We start from the raw sequence: 27,479 nt of genomic DNA on the forward strand, positions 1-27,479 counted from the left end.
GGACCGAGCCGTCTCGGCGGGCAGTGCCAGCTGGCGCCGTCGCCGCGCCGCTCGTCCGCCACCTTCAACTCGTTCCAGCGCCGGGTCCAGGGCCAGGCCGGCTATCTCAGTCAGGCCGGGGTGGTCCGGTTGCAGGGCAGTGGCCGGCAGAGAGCGCCCTCCGGCCAGCCGGCCGACACAACAGACCGGTCCAAGCAGCCGACCGGCCGGCCACCAGTCCGGTCTAATCACGTCGCCCGGCGACTGCCGCCGTGTCAGGTCTATATCCGTCTGGAGGGTTCGGAGGCGCCCCCCCCCCCCCCCCCCGAGTGCAGCGGGTATACCATTCAGCAGTCGGCAGTCACAGCAGTTCTAGGGGCGGTCGGGGCGGAGGGTACACGGCACGGAACGGTACGTACCAGGCTCAGTGCGCGGCACGGCAGCACAAGGACGACTGGCCTGGACGCACGCGTGGCTGTGCTAACAGCCCAGCAACGGACAGAGACAGCGACAAACAGCAGAGCTCGTGCGCCGCCTTAGGACCGCCGCAGACCGCAGTTCAGAGTGCACCGCCACCGCTCCGACGGAGACCAGCTATAGGCGGCCCAGGCCACGGTCGGGGGCCCAACACGGAGAATTGAGCAAGCCTAACTAATAGCCAGCGACAAGCGACCGCTCAATCTGTGGCGATAGCTCACTCCGCAGCCAGTGTTCCCGGTGACAGCGCCCCGGGCCATCCGGTAGCGTCCGTCACCGCCGCAGCACGCCAGGGTCACTGCTCTATCAAGGCCGCGTCGTCGCCTGCCGCGTCAGCCGAGCAGCCAGCTGGCCGACCGACTAGCCACCGACCAGCCGCAGACAGCCCACGAGACATCAGAGTACCGTAAACCGGGGTGAGTTGATATGGGGTGGTGAGTTGATATAAATTGCTCGAAAAATGTTAAAATGTGTGCTGCTCATCCATTTGTAAACCAATTTTTAGTTTTATTTTTCTGTGAAGTGAAGCAACCAATAAGTGATGCATATAGCTGAGAAAGGCATGCATGTGGTGCAGTGCCTTCTTAACACATTACTTTTTTCAAAGTCCTTTTTTTCTTCTGATTTTGAAACTAAGGAAAAGTCCCCACCCTACAGCAAAGACGGTGGATATTCATGAAACAACATGCACTGGGAAAGAAACTACCATCAATTTACTGTTGATCCCAGGTAGTTTTGGGTTTCACCTATAACAACGCTTTTTTATAATTTTAAGAAAAGTGACAGGTGGTGAGTTGATATGCCATCAGGTGGTGAGTTGATATGCATGATAAAAGCTGATACCAGGCTGGTAGGCATGCAAATTAGCATGAAATATGGGTCTGCAGGTAAGACAAAGTCAATTAGACCAACTCTTCTCCTTTTCTTTCCCCACATCATTCCATCAACCCCAAAAGCTTTAGTTTTTTTCTGAATGCTTGAGACGAGGCCTGTTAGTATCACTGATGTTAGTTGTCGGACTTTCGTCCCCGTCTTGAGTTGAGATGTTAGTTTCACAACGTTTCAGCCAGTAGCTTCTCCGGCCGTAGTCAAGCCTGCCTCGATAGTGGAGTGGTTACAACCGTGGACCATCACCGGGGAAACCCGAGTTCGATTCCCGCTGACTACAGGAGCTTTCGAACTGTTTGACGCGTACGGCGCAACGCCACCAACATCCAGGTCCTTGAGGGTCAAAGAACACCTGACGAGTGACGACGGCCGGAGAGTAACTGGCCGAAACGTTATGAAACTGAATCTCAACCCAAGACGGGGACGAAGGTCCGACAACTAACATCAGTAACCCCAAAGTTTTTTTTTCTGTGGACATACCTAACATGCAAAAGGCACAGCACAGCTCCCTGTCAAGTCTCAAGATGGCTCCCTACAAGCTACAAAGGAACACTATAGAACACCTATATTACATACAGATTAAAAAAAAAAACTGTTATATTTATTCGTAGTTTCGAAAATGACAGAACTGTCATTTCTGTATGGCTAACAGCGCGGGAATTCTGATCTCGTGAAACTGATTAGTTTTCCTGCTTGGCAGTTGCCAACCGAGAATGAGAGGCAAAATGAAATGGAACAAACAATATAAAGAAATTGACTGGTGCTTAGCCCTCTCCCGTATTCGTGTTTTGCCAGCGTTTAACGTATGGGGGGGGGGGGGGGGGTCCGTTGGAATCCCATCGTCGTTTGGCCCCTGGTGGAGCTAGAGCTTCGCGGAAAAAATGAGCGCGTTGCCCGAGACGCGAGGAAGCCGATGATAACCAACTTGGTCATTGGTTAACCTTCCAGGCCAGGTCAATTACCCAGAAGTCGGGAAAATATTTGTATTATTTGTATTATCGGGAAAAAAATTATTTGAAGTTCGTAAAGCGAGTTTATTATTTTTTGGCTGTTGCTGATCGCGAATGTCATGTTAGTTTTGCTCACAGATGTCTTCGTACATTTAGGCCAGGTCAGGTCAGGTCAACCAGTAGGTGTCCTGCCGGCTATCCATAGGGAGTGTCAAGTGTCAGCTACCACTGACGGTGTCGTAACATGTTACGAAGGCACTAAAACTACTTCATAAATGATCAAATGCATGTTAAATTCGAAATCGGCCCGAAAAAAACTACCCTAGAAACATGTAAAACTCCAAAAAGTGAACCGAGGTCACCAAAGGTCAATGACCTGACCTGACCTTCAGGTGACCTTGACAGTTGACACCCAAAATACTGCGTGGGACCAACATCATTTACATGTTTGGACGTTACAATCACAAAAAGACTGGAAATGCGCGGATAATGTGAGCCGACTACGCCAAATCGCGATTCCGGCCAAGCATGGTCTCGAGAATCAGGTCACAAGTCAAAAACCATTTGAGTCAGAGTCATGAAATCTTTAGAACATGTGTAAAATTGATAAACTCGAGAGGTACTGAAAGTTTCGTCGTGATCGGCCGCTTTTTGCGCGAGTTATGTGCGAAAAGCCGAGGTGGTCCGTTCGCCCGCCTATAAGTGCGAGGGTTAATTTTGGCTTTTGATGCCGAATTCTGTTTTATGTCGCTTAGAATACAGTCCGAATTAGATTCGCTTCACTTCACTTCATTAATATTTTGTTGACTACCAGTCAACAAAAGCTCAGAAGTATATGTATTCTTTCATTTCAATCCATTATTTCTGTCAGAGGCATATCAACCTTGACCCGCAACTGACAATGTGTTTTAATTACAAGAAAATACATTTGTAATTCCAAAATATATTGCCAGTTTTGATACCGTTGGCTTGAGGACACGTGACTAGCCAAGTTCAGAATGTTCTAAGTAAAACTAAGTATCATAAAGTGAAAAAATGATGCTGCTAAAATCAAGCCATTTTGATCGCGCTGTGTTGGACATGATTGCGTTTTCATGAATGTGAGGTCTGCTGCCAAACTACTAGCATTTTTCTAATGGTTTCTTTCAGGATGTGTTCTCTCATCCTTTTTTTAAACACTGGCATTTTATCAACTCACCTCTGAGCTTCTTTAGCCGAGAAATTTTGAAAAATCCAAAATCATATCAACTCACCCCCTGTGGGGTGGTGAGTTGATATGAACTTTGGCGTTTTAAAAAAGGGGCTTAATATATACATTTTTTATTCATTTTTGCTGATTGCCTCCCCAAGGCATGTGCCATGAAACTGGCACAAAAAGAATTCCGTAAATGAATGTGACTTTTAAAGAAATCTAGAAAAACCTCAAAATCCATATCAACTCACCCCGGTTTACGGTACCCGAGTGCCGCCCCAGAGTCCCACGCGAGTGCCGGGATCTGTTTTTGCTCGCGCCGGACGCGGGTCCGACGGCGGCGTTATCTCGGTCGGTCTGGAAGGATCGATAGCGACAGGGCTGCGTCGTCGCGGCACGCACAGATATCCCTCCCCTCCCCCAGGCTTCCCCTCTGGCACAGCTGAGTGCGACACCGCACACCACACCACACGACTGACACCTGGCCTGCGTCGCGCCGGCAGAGAGGTGATACCGGCCCAGCTGCGTCCACAGCAGGCAGGCGGACCCGGAAGCGAAAGAGGTAGTAAAGAAGGGAGCACAGGCGGCGGAAGAGAGAGAGAGAGAGAGAGAGAGAGAGAGAGAGAGAGAGAGAGAGAGAGAGAGAGAGAGAGAGAGAGAGAGAGAGAGAGAGAGAGAGAGAGAGAGAGAGAGAGAGAGAGAGAGAGAGAGAGAGAGAGAGAGAGAGAGAGAGAGAGAGAGAGAGAGAGAGAGAGAGAGAGAGAGAGAGAGAGAGAGAGAGAGAGAGAGAGAGAGAGAGAGAGAGAGAGAGAGAGAGAGAGAGAGAGAGAGAGAGAGAGAGAGAGAGAGAGAGAGAGAGAGAGAGAGAGAGAGAGAGAGAGAGAGAGAGAGAGAGAGAGAGAGAGAGAGAGAGAGAGAGAGAGAGAGAGAGAGAGAGAAGACATCAGGGTAGATAGGGAAGCAAAAAGGAGCGGCGGCTGGACTCTCAGCCGTGGGAGTCCGACCGAGCCATGTCCGGGGACGTGCGACAGGACGGAGGGCGGCCCCGCACGCGACCGGACCAGTCACGCGGCTTGGTCTCCAAGGACCGTGCACCAGACAACACCCACCGAACGCCTCTGATCAGTGCCGACCAGCGGAGAACGCCAGCACAACTCAGGTTCAGCGTTCAAAGCCAGCTCACGGCTCACCTAGACTCGACCTCCGCCACAGGCTGCCAATGGCGGCCCGTGAATACCAGCCTAGCCTAGCGCAGTGCCGCTCCTACCTTTTTTCCTGCAGCGGAGCGCTCCGCCTGGCCGCCGGCACCGGTGCGTCACGCCTGAGAGAAGCCGTGACGTTACGGCGAGGCCCGGGACGCTGCACTGGCGTCGTCACGGCGCGGTCGGCCGGCCGGGAATCACCCGAGTTCACTGCCTCTGACACAAACCACCCCGCTCCCTCTGTCGCCTAGCGCCTCACCCGGGTTACTACCGGCGTCCGCGACCGCGCACTGAACACTACACCCTACTAGCGGCCTGCCGCCGCTCCCTCCCCTCCCCTGTCCCCGCCGAGCATCACCCCCGCCGGCCCCGGCGACAGCGGACCCCCTATCGGGCCGGGCCGCGGTGCGCACCCCTCCCCAAATCCATCCCGGTCCCGTCCGCACTCGCAGGCCTTCCCGCACTCACAACACTCCTACCTATCAGAGGGACTCCTACCAGGACCGAGAACCCGAGCTAGGGATGGCGCGGGCACGAACGGCACGGGCACGGATGGCACGGCACGGATGGGACGCTGGGAGCTGGGGCCGAGCACACGGTGGCCGGCAGGACGCGGGCGATGCCAGCCAGGCACCCGGCCAGCCGAGCTGTCAACAATTCTGGGAGCCATCCACGGCCGGAGACGTATCAACACAACCGGCCTCGCCGGCTGGCCGAGGGATGGCAGTCCGACCGACGGGCAATGACTGTGGAGACGAGATTGAACTCTACGCGCGTGACGACGGCAGGCTGCAGGCAGCAACGGAGACTGATTAGATCCTGCTGCTGTTGGCAACGGGCACGCAGCCCGAGAGCTTTTTCAAACGGATGTCTCAAGAGACCAGAATCCAATCTCGTTGGCAACTGTTAATAAGATTTGTCAAGTGAAGTTCTAACGTTGTTAACAACCGACGTGCTGATCACAGGCTTTATCAAGTAAACTCCCGAGAAACGATTGCCACGGCACGATCAAGTCAATTTAGTGAACTATCAACTGAATAGTTCCTGGCAGGGCAACAGCACAAAGGCGCCTTGATACTCCGAACGCTCTGATGACGGGAAGGCTCCTGAATATGCCAGCAGTTCTGCTATCCGTCCTCCCCTCACAGAAACCAGCGTCATCGCCGCTGGACCCGGCGGCAGGTGAGAAGCACAGCGCCGAACGGTGCGGGTTTTCCGGACCGGCCCGCTGACGCGGCAGCCCCGTGTGTTCTTCACACGCCCTCCGTCCGCCGCTGGACCCGGCACGGCGCAGGGGCGGCTGCCGGAGAGATATGAAGGGAGGCAGGGCGGCCGGGGCGAAGGGAGCCACTCACCGCTCCCGTGCTTGATCGATAGTGTGTGGCAGGGCGCGTCACGGCCACATCACGGGCCGTGACGCGTGCATCTGTTCGGTGACGCACGGCGAGGACAGACGGAGACAGAGAGTACACCTGAGGGAATGACTAACCAATACAGACAGAAGGGGAAATCAGACAACCAGCGCCATCCCAGCTACAGACACCGTCTCGGCTACACCGCGCGCCGCTGGCCTCACGTCGTGAACGGGTTCGGGCCGCTCTCGTCACGGCCGCCCTCTCTCCGCTCTCTCCGGCCCGGCAACAGGCGGCCGGAGCGGCGCCGAGAGGCCGGCCGGCCAGAGTCGAGTGGCGCCGCGCTCCCACGGCCGTCCGGCCAACAAAGAGCCGACGGAGGCCACAGCCGGGTCGGCACTGCCGCGGCGTCGGGCGCCCGTGCACGGCAGTCGCGGGAGAACTTACTCACCTCTTGAAGAAGAGCTCGCTGAAGAACATCCGTGCAGTGTTGGAGGCGCTACAGCGCCATTCCCGTCGGTCGGTCACTGGGCACACTCACACGCACTGGCCGAGCGGCTGTGACGGAGCACCGGTCGCTAGCTCGGTCCGACGACCTCTGCGGGTCGCTCCGCTCACCCCGCACCGCTCTGCGCGCACCGCCCGCCCTCGCCGACACTCTGCCGTCGCGCGCGACGCACCACCTTCTCTCAGCGCCGCGCCGCCAGCGACTGAGCGGCCGGCCGAGTCGGTGGCTGTCGACGGCCGAGCTGCGCCACGGCCGGCAGGCGGCAGCAGCGCGCGGCCCGACCGGCAGCGGCGGCGGCGGCGGCGGCGGCGGCGGCGGCGGCGAGGGCGGCTGCCGATCAGCTGACGCCACGGGGGCGGTCAATAGCCGTGCTGCGCTGCCGCCGCCGCCGCCGCTACCTGCCGCTGGTCGCGACGCAACGCGGCCCGCCCGGTCGATGGCAAACACTGGGCCAGCGGCGGCGTGAGACGCTGCTCTGACGCGACGCGTTACCAGGACTCCCTGCTGGGAGAGGTGGTGCCTCTGGCCGGCTCTGTCAGCCGACACTCGACAGGTGGGCTGTCGACAGGGCCACAGGTGGCAGCCGGTGGCCGTCTCCCACACCGACCGCAGCGAGCTGCAGCACCCCACGACCCCGGGCCGAGATACGCCCGAGACGGGCCGTCACTGCGGCGGCCGACGGCGCAACGAGGCCCCGATAGGCGCCACTGAAACCCCGCAGTACCTGAACAGCACATAAAACCCTCCCGGCCCGGCCCGCGACCGTTTATTGGCGCTGATTGCCGAGCTCGTCAGCGGCGAACGGTGCAATCTTATCCCGCTCGGCACCGAGCCGCACCCGGCCGGATAAGAACGGCACAGGGTAAACCAGCCCGAGTGGGACCCAGCAGACCGGCCGCCCCTGGCCGCCAGATTTACCAGGAAAGCCGGCGGCGGCCGAAACTGGACGGTCTGCGCCAGCGCGGTACAGGTAGACGAGTCGCGGCCGCGGGCCGTGATTTATGAGAGGATGATGAGAACTGGATAAAGCGGTCCAAGACAACGGACTGACCCACAAGACTGAGCAGCAAGATTAACCAAAGCTTTAGTCGTGGTCAAGAAGACATGGTCTCGGTAATGTGCCCAAGAACGATAAAGGTTAATCCACGTAACCCAGCTAAATCAGTCACCAATTAAAGCCAAACAGCCAGCGATCAAAAATTACTCAGTCACGGAGTTTTACTTCTGTGGACACCAAAGCCCCAGTTACATAATTGGGCCGACCTCTTTCAGTCTCACTACGAGCAGACACACGGACATAGCAGATACGGAGAGACACGGAGACACACACTCCGTATGTCAGTCCACGACCCGTCGGTTTTGGGCAGTGGCGTTCAGCGGCGTCCCAGTCCGGCCGCCTTCCTGCCTGGGTCGGTCGGTCGGCCGGACTGCACCGAACGCCCGCTGAACGCCCGCGGACAGCCGCACCGTTGCTCTGCACAGCTCCCGGCGGCAGCGTTCAGTTACGGTTATTAGCCGTGCCCCACGGCGCTCTGCGGGGGACCAAGGCTAGGATCCGTGTTGCTACGTCCTGGGGCACCGACCTGCGCTGACAGTGAATCAAAAAGCCTTCGAGTACCAGCGGTACCTGGTAACAAGCATCTCACTGGTGGAGGTTGGAACCAAACAGAAGCTGCCCAAGTCGAGTCACTGACCCGGACTGTGCTGGAGCGAGCATTAGACCCGAGTTGCAGTTTGCACTGAACCGAGCAGTCGGCCTGTCTACGACTGCGCCAGGCCATCAAGCGGAACCACTTCTATGGTCTGATTCGCGTGTCGCCGGTTTGGTCTTCCTTGTACTGCGTCAACGAAGCCCGCTCCGCATCGTCCCTACATCACTATAACGTGTTTTGGCGTATCGTGGACGTAGGGATTAGAGTTGCAAAATTTTCCCCAAAGGCTGCTACCGGCACCGCCCCGCCCCACAAAAATTTTCTGGGATACCGGCATGCTACCACGACCCAAGCAAAAACACCACCAAATTACCGGCATACTAAAAAAACCTGCAATGTTGATTCTAGCTTACCCCTACAAGAGATGCCACACTTTGGCAATTTCAGTACCCATCCCAGTTCCCACCCAGCAGCCACCCAATGTCCAACCTAACTACAAACAGGACGATTTTGGCTCAGTTGGCCCCACAAATACCCACAATTTTGAAACTCAGTTCCAGTCTATAACTGTTAAAATATCACGTGTAATCAAAGAGGTATTGCCTACAAAAAGCAGTAAGAAAAAAGCATCAAAAAAGCAATGACAAAAAGAACTTAAATTACTGAATTGTTTATGAAGACTGGACAGTTCAGGTTAGCAGTAATCACATTAACATTTTAGAGGTGTTCTTCTATTCCACATTCTCCTAAAATGTTGCAGGAACCTACCAACCAAAATCAAATTTTGAAATCTAGATGGCCACAACATAAAAAGTACCTACAGATTCGGCCATGTGCCTGAGGAAGCGAGATCAACACCTTTTTTCCTTTTCGCCATGGCTTGCTGGCTCATGAATAAGATACGAATCATTTGAGAAATGTGAAAAACTCACTTGTCCTGAGAACAGTCACCAAATAATATGCATAAAAACGATATACATAATACCCGCTTTCTTGAAGAATCTTCCTCTCCAAACACGAGGTTATTTTTTTTTTTAGTGGCCCTAACTATCAACTATCAAAGATTTCGAAACAGATGCGCCATAATAACAGAGACTTTTAACCAGCTGATTAAATTGCTGCAAAAAAAGTTTCTGAACTGTAGCAAACTGCCTCATAAATGATTTGTTGATGTAAATGATCGAAAACGATATTGAATTCTGATGTAATCAACATTATGAGTTTAGTTCACTACAAGAAAATGCATTCCCTTTCAGGAATTAAACCAAAAAGGCATACGAATAAATATTACGTCATCATCTTACATCCTTCCATCAGGGGAGAGAAGATCTAAAAAGTCAATCCTTGGTTCCCCTGTTATTCTGCGCCACTTTGTTTATTTTGTATGCATATTGTGTTTTCTTGTAAAGATGAGACAAAACGCCAGTTTATTTAATTTTCATTTCATTTTTGGGACCAAAGTCAGGCTCAGGGCTACCTAATACTTGCCTTTTCAGCTTGATTTTCAGTGTCAAATACTTTGTAGAGTATCTCAGACCACATCTCGGGACTCAAGGCCAGTTTCCAAACAATGTGTTTTGTGGTGTTTTGATTCTGCCTTTTCCTCTAGGGAACGTTGTCATGAACATTTATTTATTTTGTTGTATTTTACCTATTACATACCATTAGACTTACTGATTGATCGAGCTTTTGCAGCATGAATAAGTATTCTTCCATTTATTGACCACAGTAGATTCTTGACAATCCTAATTATAACGAAACATGTGAATCGCTGAGGTCCATGTGTTATCCCTACCCTTAGCAATGTCACTTCCACCACAAAATGTATTTTGCAGTGGCTAATATTGCTGTTATTTTAATTTGATAGCCTCTTAGTGCCCAAAGTTTAAACCATATGCTGATATTTTCTATTTTTGTGCAAAATCAAAAATACCGGCATGCTACCGGCAAGACATGCCAGATACCACGAAAAAAAACCTGCGGTAGTGAAAATTTACCGGCATGCCGGTAGTGCGGTAAGGAAACTTTGCAACTCTAGTAGGGATCCTTGTCCTACCGTGCCGTTCGGTGTCGGTCCAGACCCAGCCCGCCGGTCGCCAATCAACACAGCAACGCGGTAGCGCTATCAGCCATCGACGGGCCGGATAACAGACAGGAGGGGGGAGGAGCGGGCGACACCGGGCGACGACCGGCCTGCCAACTGCGCCCAGCCCAGCCCACCAGGCGACACGGATCAGTCTCCGACCCAGCACACCAGGTGAAACAGGCCAGCAAACTGCACCCCAGCCCAGCACATCAGGTGACACAGGTGACACCGCCGACCAGCCGGTAAGCATAGTTACACACTACACAGCGCACACCTCAGCAGCGCGAAAGAGCATTTTGACCAGTACCCACCAATGGCTAGCTCATCAAGAACCCAACGCCGCCATCAGAACTTAGGAAAACGGATAGTGAGTGAAGTCGGACAATAACGAAAACTGCGTCAAATAGTCATCGGAGCTAACGGCGGTCGATCTAAGCAAGGCAGAGTCCACAAAAGATGTATGTTGGCCGATAGAGAAGGCCTGGACGGACCTCGCCAAAAGTGTCGGTCATAGTAAATAAATGAGAGACAATGCCGGTCGGCTGTTCAGGATGCAGAGCGGATACGTGCACAATGAAGGGCGTGCTCGCCGAAGGAGGCTTCATTGTGTTTTTGACACTATGAATGGTAAATTACAGCAACTTGGCACGGTAGACTTAATTGATTTAAACACAATGCTATAGACACAAGTGGGGATACTATATGCATAAAAACAATCAATATATGAGATAAGTCGGAATGCTTCTACTTCTGAACATTGCAGTGTATGTATTGCATGAGAATGTATGCATGCTAACTATTAGCCAAAAGGACGAGAATGGGCATCAATCGACGCAGGCATTGCATTTGCATTTAGCAAGGAAAAAGTATTTCAGCTCAAAACGTGACTTGATATGCACATAACTGTAGCCTAAAACTGGATTTAGAACAATGCATACAGTAGATTTTCAAGCGCCAAGCCGACACGGGACATACCACATGAAAGTCATCACGAAGAGACGTGCATTTTGTTACATAACCGACTCACAAATACCTATTCACCATGGCAGAGCCCCCATTTACCTTTTTTGTTTCCCGGCATACAACTCAACCAACATTCTAATGATCTATTATCAGATTAGCAGTGACGAGCATTCCGTATTATAGGGAGATGGTGGCTCAGTGACCACCGGCTGTTCGCGTCCCTGTCCTCCTCTCCACCCCCCCCCCCCCCACCCCCCTCCGCCCTGTCATATAGCCTACGGTGCGGAGCATCGCCTATAGCCAACATATCACCCACGTCTCACGGCGCAGAAGGGCACGCTAGTATCGTAAGTTCAAACCTTACGGCGTAGAAGAGCCCTGCTAAAATGCAGCCAATGACGCAACGTGTACTCAAATAGCTGACATCAGTTCTGCACCCGAGGTGAACACATTGACAATAACCAGCCACCCAGCCTAAAAACACCCTCCCCTGGGATCAAAGGCACTGTGTGTGATCTTTCGGCAATATCGCTGGAGTCGCTGAATCAGAGATCTTTCGTTAGCGTCAGCCAGTCTGCAACTATTGACTGCAGTGCACGTCGGTCGGTGCGGCCCGGAGCCGGGTTTTTGCTCATTCTCTGTCTCCGCGAGTCTGGCATTGCCGCGGCGCGGCGGCTGCAGCTCGGCCGGGGTTCAAGGCCGGGACGTGACGCTGTACTTGGACAAACCACAGCCGGTCAAACCCGCGCCACCACACACACCACGGTCAGTCGAACCCGCGCCACCACACAAACCACGGGCAGTCGACTCCGCGCGGACACACAAAGCTGGGCCGGTCGAACCCGAACGACCACACAAACCGTGGCCAGTCGAACCCGTAACCCGTGGCAGAGCACCACGCCACAGGTCGCCACGTGGAAACTGGCACGAGCCGAGGGAGGGCACGAGACGCCACGGGACGGGCAGTGCCCCATGACTTGTTCCGCAGTACCCCATGACTGCCAGGCCTGGAGTCCACAATACCAGTGTGCTGTGACGCCACTTCTTATCACACTCTAACGGACTGGTGTCCGGAGGCCCCACACTGCGCAGGACACTCACAGCCGTGGGTCAAAGAACGGGAAGTCGTCGCCGATACTGAGTCACAGTTGAGCCACCGCCGGGCCGTGTTTGCCGTCGTCCGCGGGTCACAGAGACCACAGACATTGTCCAGGTGTGATGACGCGGCTAGGAAGACTCCCGGCCTGCCACCTGGTCCACGCCAAGGACAGACGGCGACCCGCCATGACACAGCTGGGGTAGTCATAGAATGACGACACAACCGCCTTGGTGATAGGGGTGAGCGTTCCCGACGGAGCAGCTTCGCCTTGAGGTTGGGCTCAATAAATCAATGTAAATAAGGCACGCTCTGCACCTTAAATAGCAATGCGATACATGTGACCTTAGCATGCCAGCTGATATGGCGATGCTGAGATTTGGGAACAAAGACGCCACCAGGGGACCCGAACAGACACCATATGCCATCTGGTATATATCGGGCGCTGTCATAACGTCTGAACTCTTATCTTGCACACTTCGAACCCATGTCCATTACAAGCAGCATTCATCCAGGACGCACGACCAAAGTTCGTGACGAGCCTATCAGATACCGTGCACCCCTACCCTCCGCAGTCCACGGCGTTCCGCAAGTCTTTCCGCAACTCATTTACGAAAAACGATGCAGAAACTTTTACCCCACGCCAAACAAACTGTACGACCTACATCTCCAGCTCAGCTAGCATTGGATATAACTAAATACATAACTACCCATCAGGAATAGACTCATGGAAATCCAACAGCCGCTCCCCCACTTCCCATCCCCGGCATCCCTCCCCATTGCCCCGCTGAACCCCATCGCCCCACTGCACCGCCGCCAGCCTTCCACTGTAGTCTCGAGATACCACCGTCACCACTAACAGGGCCCACGAGTCTCTACCAAACCGGCCGTCGGCTCACGGTGCACTCCATAGAGCGGGGACGATACATGAATCGATCCTCGGGCCGGGGAGGGGGGGGGGGGGGCGTATTACAGCCGGCAGTACATACAGCCGTGACAGCAGCTCTGAGGTCAGGGACGACCGGCACAGACAGCCGCATCGCTCACGGTGACACGACGTGGACGTCCGTCCGTGCATGTAGACTGAGGGATGTGCATTGTGCAATGCATATTGTAATTGAATAACCAACGACGTGACGGTCAATGGACCAGTGGGCCGGACCTTTGGTTCAGTTTGGTCATGCTCAGGCTGCCCATCCGGTACTGACGTGGTGACGACATTGGACTGGTGCAGACGTACCGGGTGAATGACGTCACCGAGTGAATGACGTCATGAGATCACTGTGACTGGACTGGGTGGTGTCGTGTCTGAGCTAGGAGTAGGAACAATATTAACGTGGCAAGACCATACGGCATACGGTACCAATGATCAGCACAACTCAAGGTCGAACGCATGCAATGTGCTCTATTTCACTCGGCAGGATACGACGAAAATTGGATAGTCGGTTTCCGCGCAATGATCACCTAAATTGCACGACCCATCGGTACCGGAGGGCGTAGGGCGATTCATCCCCTCCCCCCAATCACTCAGCGGTGGCCGGCAGGCCTCCATCAAACGCTCTCAGACCAGATATGACCAGCGCACACCGACCAGATCAGGCTGCCACGGCAAAATCCGCCGCCGAACGATACTGCCGAGTAGCAGGGACGTCGTCACAGGCTGCCTGTTAGCACAGACATTTGTTACAAAATGTCGGAGTGCACGGATGCTGCCACAAACCGCCAACGAGCAAGGACCTCGCTACATACTGCCAGCGAGCAGTGGGCACGGACTTACATACTGCCGGTGAGCAGCAAGACCGCCACATACTGCCGGCGAGTACAGATATTTCATTCTGCCGGCGAGCACGGACATTGACTTCACTTACTGTCGGACAGCACCGAACCCCCCGGCACTGCCGGCGAGCACATATGACGGACATCGTCCAATACTGCCGGTGAACACTGCGATATCGCCCGAACGCGGTGATATCGGCTGATACCGCTGCAGGGCGCCCATCACAGCGTCGAGCCGTCCAGTTTCCTGGCCGAGCCGAATCTCCGACCGCTGACCAAAAGGCGTGATGAGGCCGCGACTCCAACTCGGCCTCCAGGCTCGGTCCGCTCGGATATTGCCTCTTCCGCGAACCGAGTCGTTCAGGGCACAATTTATGCATTACATCCGTCCAGTAAAAATCCATACGGAACCGGCCAAAATCCGTCCAGGCGTCGCTAAGCGGGTCTACTAAAGTGACCATTTTCAGTCGCTCAGATGAGCGCACAGCTAGCAATGCCGATAAATGGCCGTCACCACACGCTTATCAAACAATAAGTTCTATCATCGTGGTGATACCAAAGTGCAATGCAGAAGTGGCAAATCTACATAAGGCTGTTCATAAACAAACCTAGTATATGTACATGAAGTAAGCACAAATGGTAATGCACGCGTGATAGCCTGCATATTGGCAGGCATGCATGTGCGTGATTTCACAACTGCTATGAGCAAAACAAACAAGGTGTGAGTGCATGTTTGTGTTTCGCCAATCGAAGTCCTGATCAGTTAAGGTCTCTGACCAAAGATCAACAGTTAATACGAACTGATAGCGGAGCAGAGGGTAACAGGCCTCTCATAACGCGACGCCCACGGCGGCTGAACAGCGCTCACGGCTCGTACGCAATACTGCGAGCTCTAAGAACACAGCCGACAGAGCTATTGTCGTCCATTGCACGGAACCGGATGTCTGTAGCACGCCCAGCGTTCAGCCTATGCGCTGACGAGGCATACACTGATCGAGAATTGCTCCTGGAAAGCGCATTGCGAGAAACTGGCTGAGACGTCCGTCGCATGTTGGTATTGACCCGGACAGCAGAGTACTCCGGTGAACGAACGGGACGCCATTGAGGCCTTCCAGTGCAATCCTCCAGGACCGTAATAACTACTGCGTCTTCAGTAGAGGAGTCGGCTTATCCAACAACAGCGGGAGCAGTGTAAAGACGACTCCAAGACAGGATCTAGAACCGAACCGAGCTCTACCATCCCCTGTCTCTATCCGACTGTTCCGCCTTTCGGACAAAGACCAGCGGGACGGGGAAAGTCCACGGAGCGCCGCTGTGATAAATATTACAAACACGCTCCTCTGGTCGGCCCAAACATCGCCCGGCCTCAACTCGTCCAAAGGGCCACTCGCATTGGCAAACTACGCTGTGTTACTTCCACTTCACAGCGGCCAGCAACACTCAGCGTTCAAGGCACTTCCAAACGACGATCCTCTGACGCAATGCAGGACCTGCATACCTCCTAAAGCACAGTGGAAGCCTTTGAAAACTATATAAACACCATCAGAGATTGCACAGGCACGCATTTAGTGACGGCTCAGAAAGACCCGGCCGCCACACCCATCATCCGAGGGAGCGGGGTCTGTCGTACGGCCGTCACCTTCATACGGGACCACACACAGACGGGGTGGGCGGTCAACCGAGATATTACCTCCAAATCTGCCCTGTCACAGCGGCGGACCGCCCGCTTGACACACGGACCGAATACAGCGGTCCGTCCGTCCGCCTGACACACGGGAACCGACCGGCTAACAAGCTCCAAGAACCGCGCCGCCCATGGACCGGGGCCCGAGCGCTGGTGGACACCGATGCAGTCCAGGCTACCAACCCAGTCATAATTGTCCATGTAACAGTCGATGGTAGCTCTAATCCGCCAGGGTGGACAATAGCCGTTTTCACGACGGGTCCCTGGCGAATGGATCAAACTTGATAAAGTCTGCACCAAAGTGTTTTTTTTTTTTTTTTTACTTAGTGTTTTCATACTATGAATTTAGTTCAGTGTTTAAACCAATGAAAAAGAGGTATATACTATACGCAACTGTGCAGCCCAAGGTGACAACTTCTAAGAAACACAATGAACCTAATTTGACAAAATATGCACCAAATGTCAACCAAATGTGTACCAAATGTGTACCAAATAGCCGTCGTGAAAATCGCTAGTGTCGGACCTGTCGCACTATGTGCGGGTCTCTGGACTGACCTGCTGCTGGTACAGGACCCCGTGTTGGAGGCTGGCTGTGCACCGCCGGCCACCGGCCCTCCTGGCGACGGTCCGCCCCTGTCGGCCGAGCGCTGGCGCCGAGACGGCTGGCCCGGCGAACGGCCTGCAGGCGCACGGGGGGCACACGCGGGTTAGACACGGGTCATAAGCAGGCCACAGCATCATGGGCAGGTCATGTACGGATCATAGCCAGCTCATAAGGGTCACAGAGTGGTTCAGGGATAAATACTTAAAGACACCCATGAGCTAGCGAAGACACCTACGAAGCGAAGACAGAAATGCCGCAAGTTGCAGTGCTCATATGCGTCGGGATCAAGGGCATGGACTGACTTACTAGAGAGAGCCACTATGAACCAGTCATTAATCGTGAATAGTGTTCCGTCACTGTGAGATTGGGTTGGCATTGAAACATCTTCAGTTTATTCTTCACACAATTACTCACCAACCTGATAACGCGACGGCTGTATCGGGCCGCTCAAGAGGCACTAAAACGTCACATCACACTCTATAGCACTTCCAATGCCGACTGTCTCACACTACTGCGTTTTCCAGAGGTTAGCTTGGTATCTAAGCACTCCCCCCACTTCCCGCACTGTCCTACACTGAGTAGCGCGTCACAGCACCAGCCCGAGACGCGATCTCAGCCTCGAAAATACCACCGGCACAGTCACCGCCACCTCTCGCACAAAGCCACCAGCACAGACACTGTCCCTTCTCACAGTCTCTCACAGCACCACCAGCAGCGTTGCCAGCGGCGGCGGATCAAGGAATGGACAGCCACACACGCACGCCGGTCCAGGGAGCGGGTCGGTGGGGGGACGGTCCGACGGCCTTATCAGAGATAGGCGACTGGGCGGTCCGCACCGAGCGAGCAAACACTCCGACAGGGAGGGGTCTGACCCCCCTCCCCGGACACCCGGACACGCCTGATACTGGCGCTGGAATTGGGGGGGGGGGGGAGTGCTCAGATACCGGGGTGGCCGCGGGCTACATCGTCAGTCACTTTCAGTCACTTGGACTTCCACACATGTATGATTATGGGCATTACAAACACTCATTCATAATACTCGACCAAGGCGATAGCAACTGCCTCTGATAAACCCAATGACTTCGATTTGGTTATATCTCAAGAATACAAACAATACTTACAGCATACACAAACGATCAATACACAAACCACCACACCCTCGCACATACCACACTAGCTTGACTATCTCCTAACAACCAGACTGAGCAGCCCCCACATCACGACAGAAGACGTGCGTAGATACGGTATTAAGAAGGCAGAAAAATGCATAGCACCCAAACAAATTTGTGGTTATATCGTAACCGATTGGCGGCTTACTTCGACATTTTCTCCGTCATAAATATCAATCATTCAGGATATGTATGCATGTCGTCAATGATATATTGATCTCTTATCATACACTTGTATGAGCAAGACCACGAAAAAAGCCGTACTGCTGCTGAAGAAATATGGCCGAGTTTGCTGTAGCAACGAACCGGTCACCTAACCAACACTTCCATGCAGAAATATGTCGTAACTGACTTTATACAAACGGATCCGAACTATAGTTGACGGAAAATCGCAGTCGTCATCTCATAGCAAGCAGTGCATTGTCAGCTTCAGGAGCACGGAAAAAGATACCGCTGAAATACTGGTGCATCAACAGGTGGCTTGGTCCCCTGTTGTTTATTGATGAATGCTGGGACCAATTCGCGACCAAGACCATCATAAACCAGTAATTCGCATATAACTAGCATATTCACCAGCCCCGCCGCGCGTTGCCCTAGTTTCAGTGTCGCCTTTTCTCTGTAACGCACAACCTTTACCGCTAGCCCTGGCACGTCAGTCAGTCCCCACCACACCTCCCACTCTCTGCGAGCCCAGAGACAGAGGGTCGGCACCCCGTCCGCCCCACAGAGCACGCCGCGAGCACGGCCGTCCGAGCACGTCCACGTCCAGGTCATTGGCCGCCGCGTCCGTCCGATCTGACCTGACGAGCCCTGTCATACACGCGCTCCGCCTGCAATCAGCGGCAATAAGGGCGGTCGGCGGCCGTCACGGGGCGGACAGCAGGCGACCTTGAGCCGTCTGCGCGGGGTCGATACGTGCAGCAGGTCGCCGGCCGGGTCGGTGACACGGCCGGCTCGCTGCGCACATGGCACGGTGGCCCGGCCGGCGGCGGCTCGGGCAGAGGGCGCTCCGCTCGGCCGGGGGAAGGGGTAAAGGCCGGCAGGGAGCCGAGTCGCCGTCCGACCGACCAGAATAGCCCCTCGGGCCGGCACAGCTGCCAAATACGACGCGTCGGCCTGACTGGACCGTTCTGTAACCGTCCATTCGGTCCGGCCACTCAGGGACAGGAACGGTGAGGTGTGAGAGTGACCTCAGATGGGACTCTACCATCAGGAATATGCTAATGGAATGATCTTCCCTTTCAACGACCATCGCTCGCGACGGTCTTGGTCCACGTAAGACGCATGACGCTGAAGCAGACAGCATATAAACACTGATTTCACTGAAGTGTTTCCATCTGTTGTTCCGTTGAACTGCTGTGTTGAAATGTCGGCCGGGTTTATTCAGGTGCAGCGCGGCCACACCAAGGGCACGCAGAGTTAAAGTTTTGACGGCGAGCACCGGACCGGACGCCTCGTTCTGGTCACTGTCGACGATGTTTTATTTAGTAGCTACTTGAAGTTCAGACCACACAAATGGAAATGTCATTCAGGCTGACGTAAATATGACGGACTATTGCCTGAGTTAAACAATGACAAAGATAGTCACATAGTGACCACTGACCATCATCTCAACCACGTGAAAAAAAAAATGATGCTGGGAAAAGATACAGGGAAAAGAAAGAGTATGGGCCCCATCCAAGAGTTCTGAGCGACAACACTCTGTTATCATTGGCTGCCTAGACGCATGCTTCCGAGGTGGAACTAACTGACGAACACCAGTTCACTTCAGAGACCTTCGACCTTCTGACCTCGAGAAATTGCACTATCTGTGAACGTTCAATTTACGCCCAGTGTTACTTTTGAGGCAGACTTATATTGCTCTAATCAGTATGTTTTTGTCCATCGATTAAGCAAACATCGTTCACATTAATGCGCATGCACTGTTAAGCCATCACGTTTTAATAACTACATCCATCGATGATATTGATCAGTGAAGCAAGACTCGTATAGTGCAGCAAATTTACCAGAGCTCACATTACATAACATACAACACATCCTGGACCCGGTATTTGCCTCCAGAGTGGAGACGTTCGAAATTGGAACGATGCTACGGCCGGAGATGAATGAAACCCGTCTCATAGCTCACTCATCCATACTACCGCCCATTGACGGTATACGCCAGACAGGATGATAAGATACTTTATACTGTTGAGCAATGATGGATCGTTAGAAATACCAAGTAGATGAAGAAAAGAGATACAAAATAGAAATTAAGATCTTTTTTAATGTCGGCTATGGAATTAAGATTGCATCATAAAAAGCAAAAAACACCCAGACATTTATCAAACACACAGAAAACAAATTTAGTCCAGCAAATACCCGGTCATCAAAATTTGATACATTGTCCCCGTAGCGCCACAAGGTCAGTCATGTCACTCTCCGTCAGAGTCACCTATCCGTGCTTCTATCCTCAGGATACTGAAATCCTTCTCCTCCACACCGCAACCCCCTTCCGGGCTGGACAGGCAACTTTATCTCATGCGGGCTGCTCCCTTGGAGCGGCACCGCTGCTCCCGAGGGAGCGCACCCCGTAGCCGGGTGCAGTGAGTGCCTTGGGGCTGGGTGGCCTGTCTTTGGACGGGCTCAGCCCCGGCGACTCACTAGGGTGCCTGCCCAGACCAATGTCTCCCCCTAATTCCTATCATCCTTCCGGCTCTGCAATGGTCTTGTCGACCGAAAGGGCCTAACCCAACCAGGGTTGTATACGACTCAATCAATAGCAATCAATTCAATCACGACAAATTTGGGAAACCAATCAAATCAATCAAGTCAGAGTAGTTTTCGGGAATTGATTCAATCGACTCAAACGCGAAAATGAAAGGAATCAATCAACTCAATCAAACGACTCAAACCAAGACATACATTAGGTTTTTTGCCCCACCAACTTGGAAAAGTGTCCATAGCAGTCTGGTGTACCTACCTACCTACCTACCTACAGAAGAAACATAAAAATATTGTCATTTAAAATTATAAATTGCCATACCATTCAAAGATTCTATGTAATAAGGAAGGATACCTAGTGATGGACAGGTGGATCATGATATTGAGGTTCAATGGGTAGAATTGGAGCAGAAGTTTCATTCATAGACCTCTACATACCTCTACATAGACCTCTACATGGTATGTAGAGGTCTATGTTTCATTAAATTGGTGCAAAATAACCCGGTAGTTGACTCGCCCCTTAACCCAAATCACCACCTTTCACCTAAAAGTTGTCAATTTAATTTTGGCCATATTCCAGCTAAGTCATCAGGCCATCTACCCCATGTAAAGCCCCTGTCTGTCTCTTATGTGAGTTATGCGGAGCTCTTCTGAAATGAACCCTAAACATAATGAACCTAGCTAGGTTTCATGCCACACTGACACCATATGAAAGTGTTGAAAATGTGCTACAAATTTCACAACTTCATTAGGTATGCTTTATGAAGACAGCAGGAAAGCAGGTAGGTACCTACTTACCTGCCTAGATGTGTCACTGGCTACCAACAGTACCAACGAAGGTATATAGGTTATATGTGAAGAATTCAAAACATTTTATTGCAATACAATTTGAAACTGTTAGGACTGGGGGAAAGGGATGAGGATTAAAAATATATTTAAAAGGAAATGGAGAGGACAGGGACTCTGGAACCACAGGATAAGTTAAGGACAAAGGAAGTAGGAACAAGGAGAAAATTAAAACGCGAAAACGGCACGGTGAGACTGCGAAAAAAAAAAAAACAAAGAAAACGTTTTGCCAACAAGTATGCTAAGCTTTTATAAATCCTTATTCTACATCTTTTGATTTTTTGGTGAGATGACGTCATTGATAATCATATAGTATGGTAGATGTAGATTATCATAAAATAAATAGGTCGTACAACACCAATTTCGTTTTAATTATTATTTCATTTGAAATAAAACCACTTTATAATATTCGGTAAAATATTTTAAGGAAAATGAAATATATTAAATATGTTATGCTTAGGTTCTCAGGAGAAAAGGATCAACAAACGTTCTGCTGCAAATTAAACAAATGCAGCAAATTTGGCGAGACGAAAACGGCGCTTTTGTTTCAGTTATTTTTGTAGGGGTTTCAGATATTTATAGAGTTCAGTGGGTTGTTTCTGAGATGTGGAGATGTGAATTATTAATTAATCACACTTTATTAGTATATAGGGCCTTGCACTTTATCATCTGGATTTAAAAAAAACGTTTCCTGCTGAGTGCAGAAAGGTAGGTAGGTGCATCGCCAGGTTCTATCACCAGGATTGGAGCAGTTATTGCAGTTGAAAGTCAAAGTTGGCTGTTCATGTTTAGGCCCTGTTCTTTATTTGGCCATCTACCCCATATTGCAGTTGTGATGACAAGCAGTTTTCAGTGTAGTTTTGTGATCTTTGATGTCATCAATTGGTGTCATTATTTTTCGTCAACTAAAACTTATTTGAACTTTCCATTCAATCGACTCAATCATACGAGTCACTCTAATTTTCGGGAATCAAATCAGTCAACCAGTCGCTAAAGTCAAACGAGTCAGTCAACCAGTCATCTCGAAAAGTCAATCGACTCAATCCAATCAACTCAAAATACGCGTTGAATCAAATCAATCAATTCAATCGACTTGATTGGTATACAACCCTGAACCCAACAAAAAAAAAAAAAAAATCCGTCAGTGAAAACACTTTCAGTGCTTCGTCCACGGCACAAATTCAAAAGCGGCATTCTGTGCCACAGTTCCGTCAGTGAACGACGAACAAGTCAGAGAGAAGCCGCACAGTCGTCCTAACAGCGATGTCGCTCGGTGTGCCCGGAAGGAAGCCCCCGGATGGTGGACGAATGGCCCGGAGGCGACAGACGCTAGTGAAGGTGACGCTAGTGAGCTTAATTCAGCGTGGGAGGGGCGACATGTCCCGAATCAGTGTGCGATAAATTAGTACGTATCCATTCATATGGTTCTTTATCAACAAAAAGCATATCGAGTTAGTCTGGTTAACCCGCGCCCTGGTGGGGTCTGTTCATAACGCGACCTGGTGGGGGGGGGGGGTATTTTTTGCCCCCCCCCCCTCGTATCTCCGAAACTACTGGACGGATCCGCAAAATTCAAACGGCGTTCGAAAGGCCTGTCAAATTTGTCGAAGGAAAACAAATTTCATTGACCTCGGGGTCACCGATGACGTCAAAGGTCAGGTCAAAGATGAAATGTTTCACCGTTCACGGGTCTTCTAGGGAATGCGCTAAACACCGAGGAAAACGCATTTTGTCGAGAATCAGCGATAGGGCGTCAGTTGCCTAGTAGATATGTTGCTATTAGAGGTCACTGACAATACCAGGTCACGTCACAGGTCAGGTCACCAAGGGTCACAGGTCAGGTCACATGAGCCCAACTTTACTAAGGTTGTGTGATGCATGTTTTATGGCCAATTTTTCATATCCAACTCAATGGTGTTGGTTATAAGACTATCAGGTACGGCTTAGGTCACTTTCTGGTGAAGTTCAGGTCAAAGTAAGGACAAGGTCAGGCCAAAAAAGGTCAAATTTTAAAGTTGATAGTTTTGCATAAAATGGGTGTTGATTCGATGCAGCTCGTCACGGGGAGTCTAATGGTGGTCTTTGTTTTGCGCTACGGGGACTAGAATTGCTAACAATTGAGTTTGAAAATTTGACGTCATCAATTTTGAAGTTTTTTCGCTATAACTTCGCCAAAAAAAGAGGTATCAATCTCAAATTTGGTATGTGGATGGAAGGCGGTAAGGACTATCAAATATATTCCGGTTTTTGCGAAATTCAAAAAACTTTATAGATTTTTCTATCATTATATTAAAAAAAAAACTATTTTTTGATTTTTGGGGGTCAAAATCCAAAACTTTCAAAAATCCGAGATAGCAGTTTTGTAGCCCTGTCAATTCTACAGCTTTTATGTCCTTATCATTTTTCTGTCTTTGCAAAGCTATAGGCCTGACAGCCCTTCCCGCGAAACCCTTTTTGGGTCGAAAACGGCAGAACATGACGTCACTCTGACGTCATTTCCGGCCAACCTATCATAGCCTTTGGAAAAATTTTTGGTCACCATATGTAAAATTGATGTCCGGGAGGGTACTGAAAGTTTGGTGACGATCGGCGCAGCGGTTCTGGAGATATATCGAAAAGTCTGGAGGGGGGGGGGGCAAAAAATAGCCCCCACCCCCACCAGGTCGCGGGTTAAAAGAAGCACATTCAACAATTCTCAAAACATATAAATCAATGTTTAAGCAGGTGTAGCCGAGGAATGATCGGAGTGGCCTGACCTGAGGTTACCCTTCCCTTTACTTGCCCCTCTGACAAAACAGACAAAACACAAAGTGAGGAACAGATTAATATCCCTGAGAAGTTTGTTCTGTTTCTGTCTTGGTCTTTGTTGCGACACAAAATGACCCTCTCGTCTTCCCAACTCACTGAACGACCTCCTAGCCTACACCACCGGAACAATCGGGATTTGTGAGGCTCAAACGCCCACTACGTCTGCGGGACAACACCGTCCACAGTTAAAAACAGCATTGGGGCACACATAACCCTAGTCAGCAACAGACCGAACGACCCCCAACAGCCACTCTCAACACTCAAGGACCAGTCAACAGCCGACAAACAGGGTCGCCGTCTCGGGTGGACGCAGACACGGGAACAAAGGGTGACGGGTGGGCCGTGCGGGTGCGCGACTGACCTCTGCCGGTGCGGGCGGGGGCGGGGGCGGGGGCGGCCGGGCCTGCCGCCGCCGACGGCTCCAGCTGGCGGTGTCGGCTGCTGGCCGCCCGCTGCTGCTGCTGCTGCGGCTGCTGACCGCTGGTAGACGGCTCCGGAGACCGAGACACGGTCTTTCGGCTGCCGCCGCTGCTGCCTCCTGCAGGCAGAAATGGATAGCGGTGGTCACCCTCCGCGCAGAGAGCGGTCACCGAGACCGGCACCCAGCCAACGAGACGAGCTCAGATACTGAATCAGCCGGGAGATCTGCAGCCAATGCCTCCATACGGTACAGCACAAGAGCTACAGAAGGTATTACTTATTCCGAAGCATATAAAACGAATGCAGACTCTCCTACAAGGACACTGAAATAGCAAGTTTGCACTGGGTTTATCAGGCATGGTACAATAATCAGACAGCAGTTCATGCTCAAAAACACACAAACACGCCGCACAGGCACAACACATTCGGTCGGACTTACGGTGACGCTTCTTGGCCTCTTGCGGCCTCTCGGTGGGCGTGCTCACGCGACGTCTTTTCTCGGCCCGCCCTTGAGTCGACGGACTGCGTGACGCCCGTCTGGTCCGCTCAGTGGCGCCGCTCTGGTGATCGACCGACAAACTACGCTTCGAGCCGCCGGCGTCTGAGGGCAGCACCATCTACGGTCAGAGTAGCAGGCATAGAAATAAAGTAACAGGGTGGAACAAAGGAATGAGAGGCAAGGAGAAAGGAGAAACGTGGAAAGTTAATGGGCATGAAGAGCACGTAAGCGATGTGGTCCAGTATAACAACAAAAAGTTCTTATCTGTACTTCAGAATGTGCTCGAAAAACAGAAATTAATGCAGTTTTCGAATGAGATATTGCAGTGGCTCGTAAATCCAAACATAAGGAAAGGTAAAACACCATGGACCACTCAACCGTTCAAACTTTCAATCACTTATTTCGTCAAAAATACGGCCGATCCTCTCGCCGACATATCCTGCCAAATACTGACCGCGACCCTGTCCGTGCCCGTACTCATAAGATAAGACCTATTCCCTGGACCCAACCCAATACCTAATTATACCTATACCATACCTCTCCGTGACGATCCTACTCTTGCACCGTGTCCCAACTGGTACTGACCGGATCCATGTCTCCCTCCCGCACTGACTGTACCCCTGATCCACACCCAGCACTGACCGGATCCCTGCCCCCTGCCCTCAACCGGTCCTAATGAACCCTTGTCCCTCTTCCCGTGTTTACCGGGCCCCTGTCACTCTTCAAGCTCTGACCAGACCCCCACCAGTGCACCCTCCCATATTGACCGGCGCCCTTCCTCCTCCGACCTTTCCCCATTACCCGCACCCCTTCCCTCTCACTGACTGTATGTACCCCGTTCCCCTACCCCCTTCCCTCACTGACCGTACCCCTGTTCCCTGCCCCTCTCCCTCACTGACCGTACCCCTGTTCCCTGCCCCCTCTCCCTCACGGACTGTACCCCTGTTCCCCTACCCCCTCCCCTCACTGACCGGAGCCGCCTTCAGTGGACCTGTGTCGCTGCTGTCGGCTCGAGGAGCGCAGCCGGCGCGCGATGCAGTCGTCTGCGCCGCCGTCCGCGCTATCGGGGTCGGCCATTCGAACCGCGAACTGGCGGGGCCGGCATGCCACGCGGCCGCTGGGGCACTGTCGACATACAGGGAGAGTCACAGGGGGCACGCAGAAACAGCGGTGGAGGACGTGGGTGGTGGTCCTAAAAGGGAGTCAACAGGGAGACTGAGAGAGAGGGTCGCGTCGTCAGAGACGGCGGGTGGTCTCAGAAAAAAAATGAGGCGTTTCGATTCAGCGCTCGGTAAAATTTTGCTGCAATCAGGCAAGTGATGGATAGAATATGAGCCACACGTTTAAATAACAAAAGGAATGAAGTTAACCCGCGCCCCGCTGGGGGGGGGGGGGGCTATTCATAGCCCCCTCTCGTTTTTCTGCAATAACTTCTAAACCGCTTGACGTATCGTCGCCAAACTTTGGTACCTTCGGCTGCATCAATTTGACACCTTGTGTCAAAATATGAACTTCGTAGCTACCATAGGTCGGCCAGAAATGACGTCAGAGTGACGTCATGTCCGGCCGATTGCGAGGCAAAACATTGAACCACGGCAATCGCTCCCAAGAGCTCAGTTTTTAAGCTAGATCCAATTTCTTTACATGAGAGGACTCAGAATAGTCTGCGCTATCCAACTGCCATCTCGGATTTTCAAAATTTTTAAAATTTTGGAAATGATATATACCAGTAAAACGCCTTTTGGGCGAAGAACGAGCGAGCGAGATAGTGAGCCCTGCAGGCTGCACGTGCGGAAGGGCGAGAGGGTACTTCCAACGGGATAACGCAAAGCACCCTTCTAACCGGTCGCTAGCGGTGTACCAAATTTGAACGCAATCGGCCCAGCCGTTCCTGAGATCTGGAAGCGGCATTCTGCACGTGCGCACGTGCAAACGGGGTCCAAACTGACTTTTGCACGGCACCCTACTAACTGGTCCCCAACCGTGTACCAAATTTGAGCGCAATCGGCCCAGCCGTTCTCGAGATCTGGAAGCGCCCCCTGCACGTGCGCACGTGCAGTAGCACCTTAACCGCAACACATCGGAATGCATTGCCTGGTGGGTGCCTACCTGTATGCCAAGTTTCAGCGAAATCGCCCCAGTAATTACCGAGTTATTAAAACGGGAACAAATTTGACACCTCTTATTGTTGTATTTTGCACGTGCACGGGGGTGACCCACATGCATCGAGAGTATCCTATTTTTGGTAGAAGGGATGCTGCTACCCTACAAAAATTACCACAAGTCAATCGCCCGAGCGGCTGCTGAGATATGAGCCTCTCAAAATCACTACTTTTGCAAAACAGCTTGAACACCCTTGACTTTTCCCGTGGCACGTGCCACGACAGTCACTGAGATGTATCCAAAGTAGTCAATTACGGGGTAGAAGAAATGGGGCTACCCAACAAAAAAGACCGCAGGCCAATCGGTCCAGCGGTTGCTGAGATATAAGCCTCTCAAAAGCGTTACAGGCCGGGCCGGGCCGGGCCGCTCATACTGAGATTTTTCCGTTATATTAACCCATTTATGCCCAGGAATATTGACCATCATGAAAATCGATGAAATCAACATATGTTACGCTTCTAC

General features: G+C 52.0%; 1 protein-coding gene across 3 annotated transcripts in view; it reads right to left on the reverse strand.

The window, feature by feature from the left end:
- LOC122377835 (E3 ubiquitin-protein ligase TRIP12-like) overlaps positions 1-27,479 on the reverse strand; it is an 84,427-nt gene that overhangs the window by 48,998 nt on the left and 7,950 nt on the right. For 2 of the 3 annotated variants that reach the window (XM_043358311.1, XM_043358310.1), the window contains exons 2-5: positions 25,826-25,979; positions 24,795-24,956; positions 24,297-24,473; positions 16,361-16,484 (exon numbers count right to left, since the gene is read on the reverse strand). In XM_043358311.1, the coding sequence (XP_043214246.1) occupies positions 16,361-16,484; positions 24,297-24,473; positions 24,795-24,956; positions 25,826-25,931 (569 nt within the window). In that variant the 5' untranslated portion in view covers positions 25,932-25,979. Of the gene's footprint in view, positions 1-6,491; positions 6,738-16,360; positions 16,485-24,296; positions 24,474-24,794; positions 24,957-25,825; positions 25,980-27,479 lie in introns of those variants that run through there. The other variant, XM_043358312.1, reaches the window with a different exon arrangement.

This window comes from Amphibalanus amphitrite, unplaced genomic scaffold, assembly GCF_019059575.1.
Source record: "Amphibalanus amphitrite isolate SeventyFive unplaced genomic scaffold, NRLGWU_Aamphi_draft 000051F_arrow, whole genome shotgun sequence".
NCBI classification, from domain to species: Eukaryota; Metazoa; Arthropoda; class Thecostraca; order Balanomorpha; family Balanidae; genus Amphibalanus; species Amphibalanus amphitrite.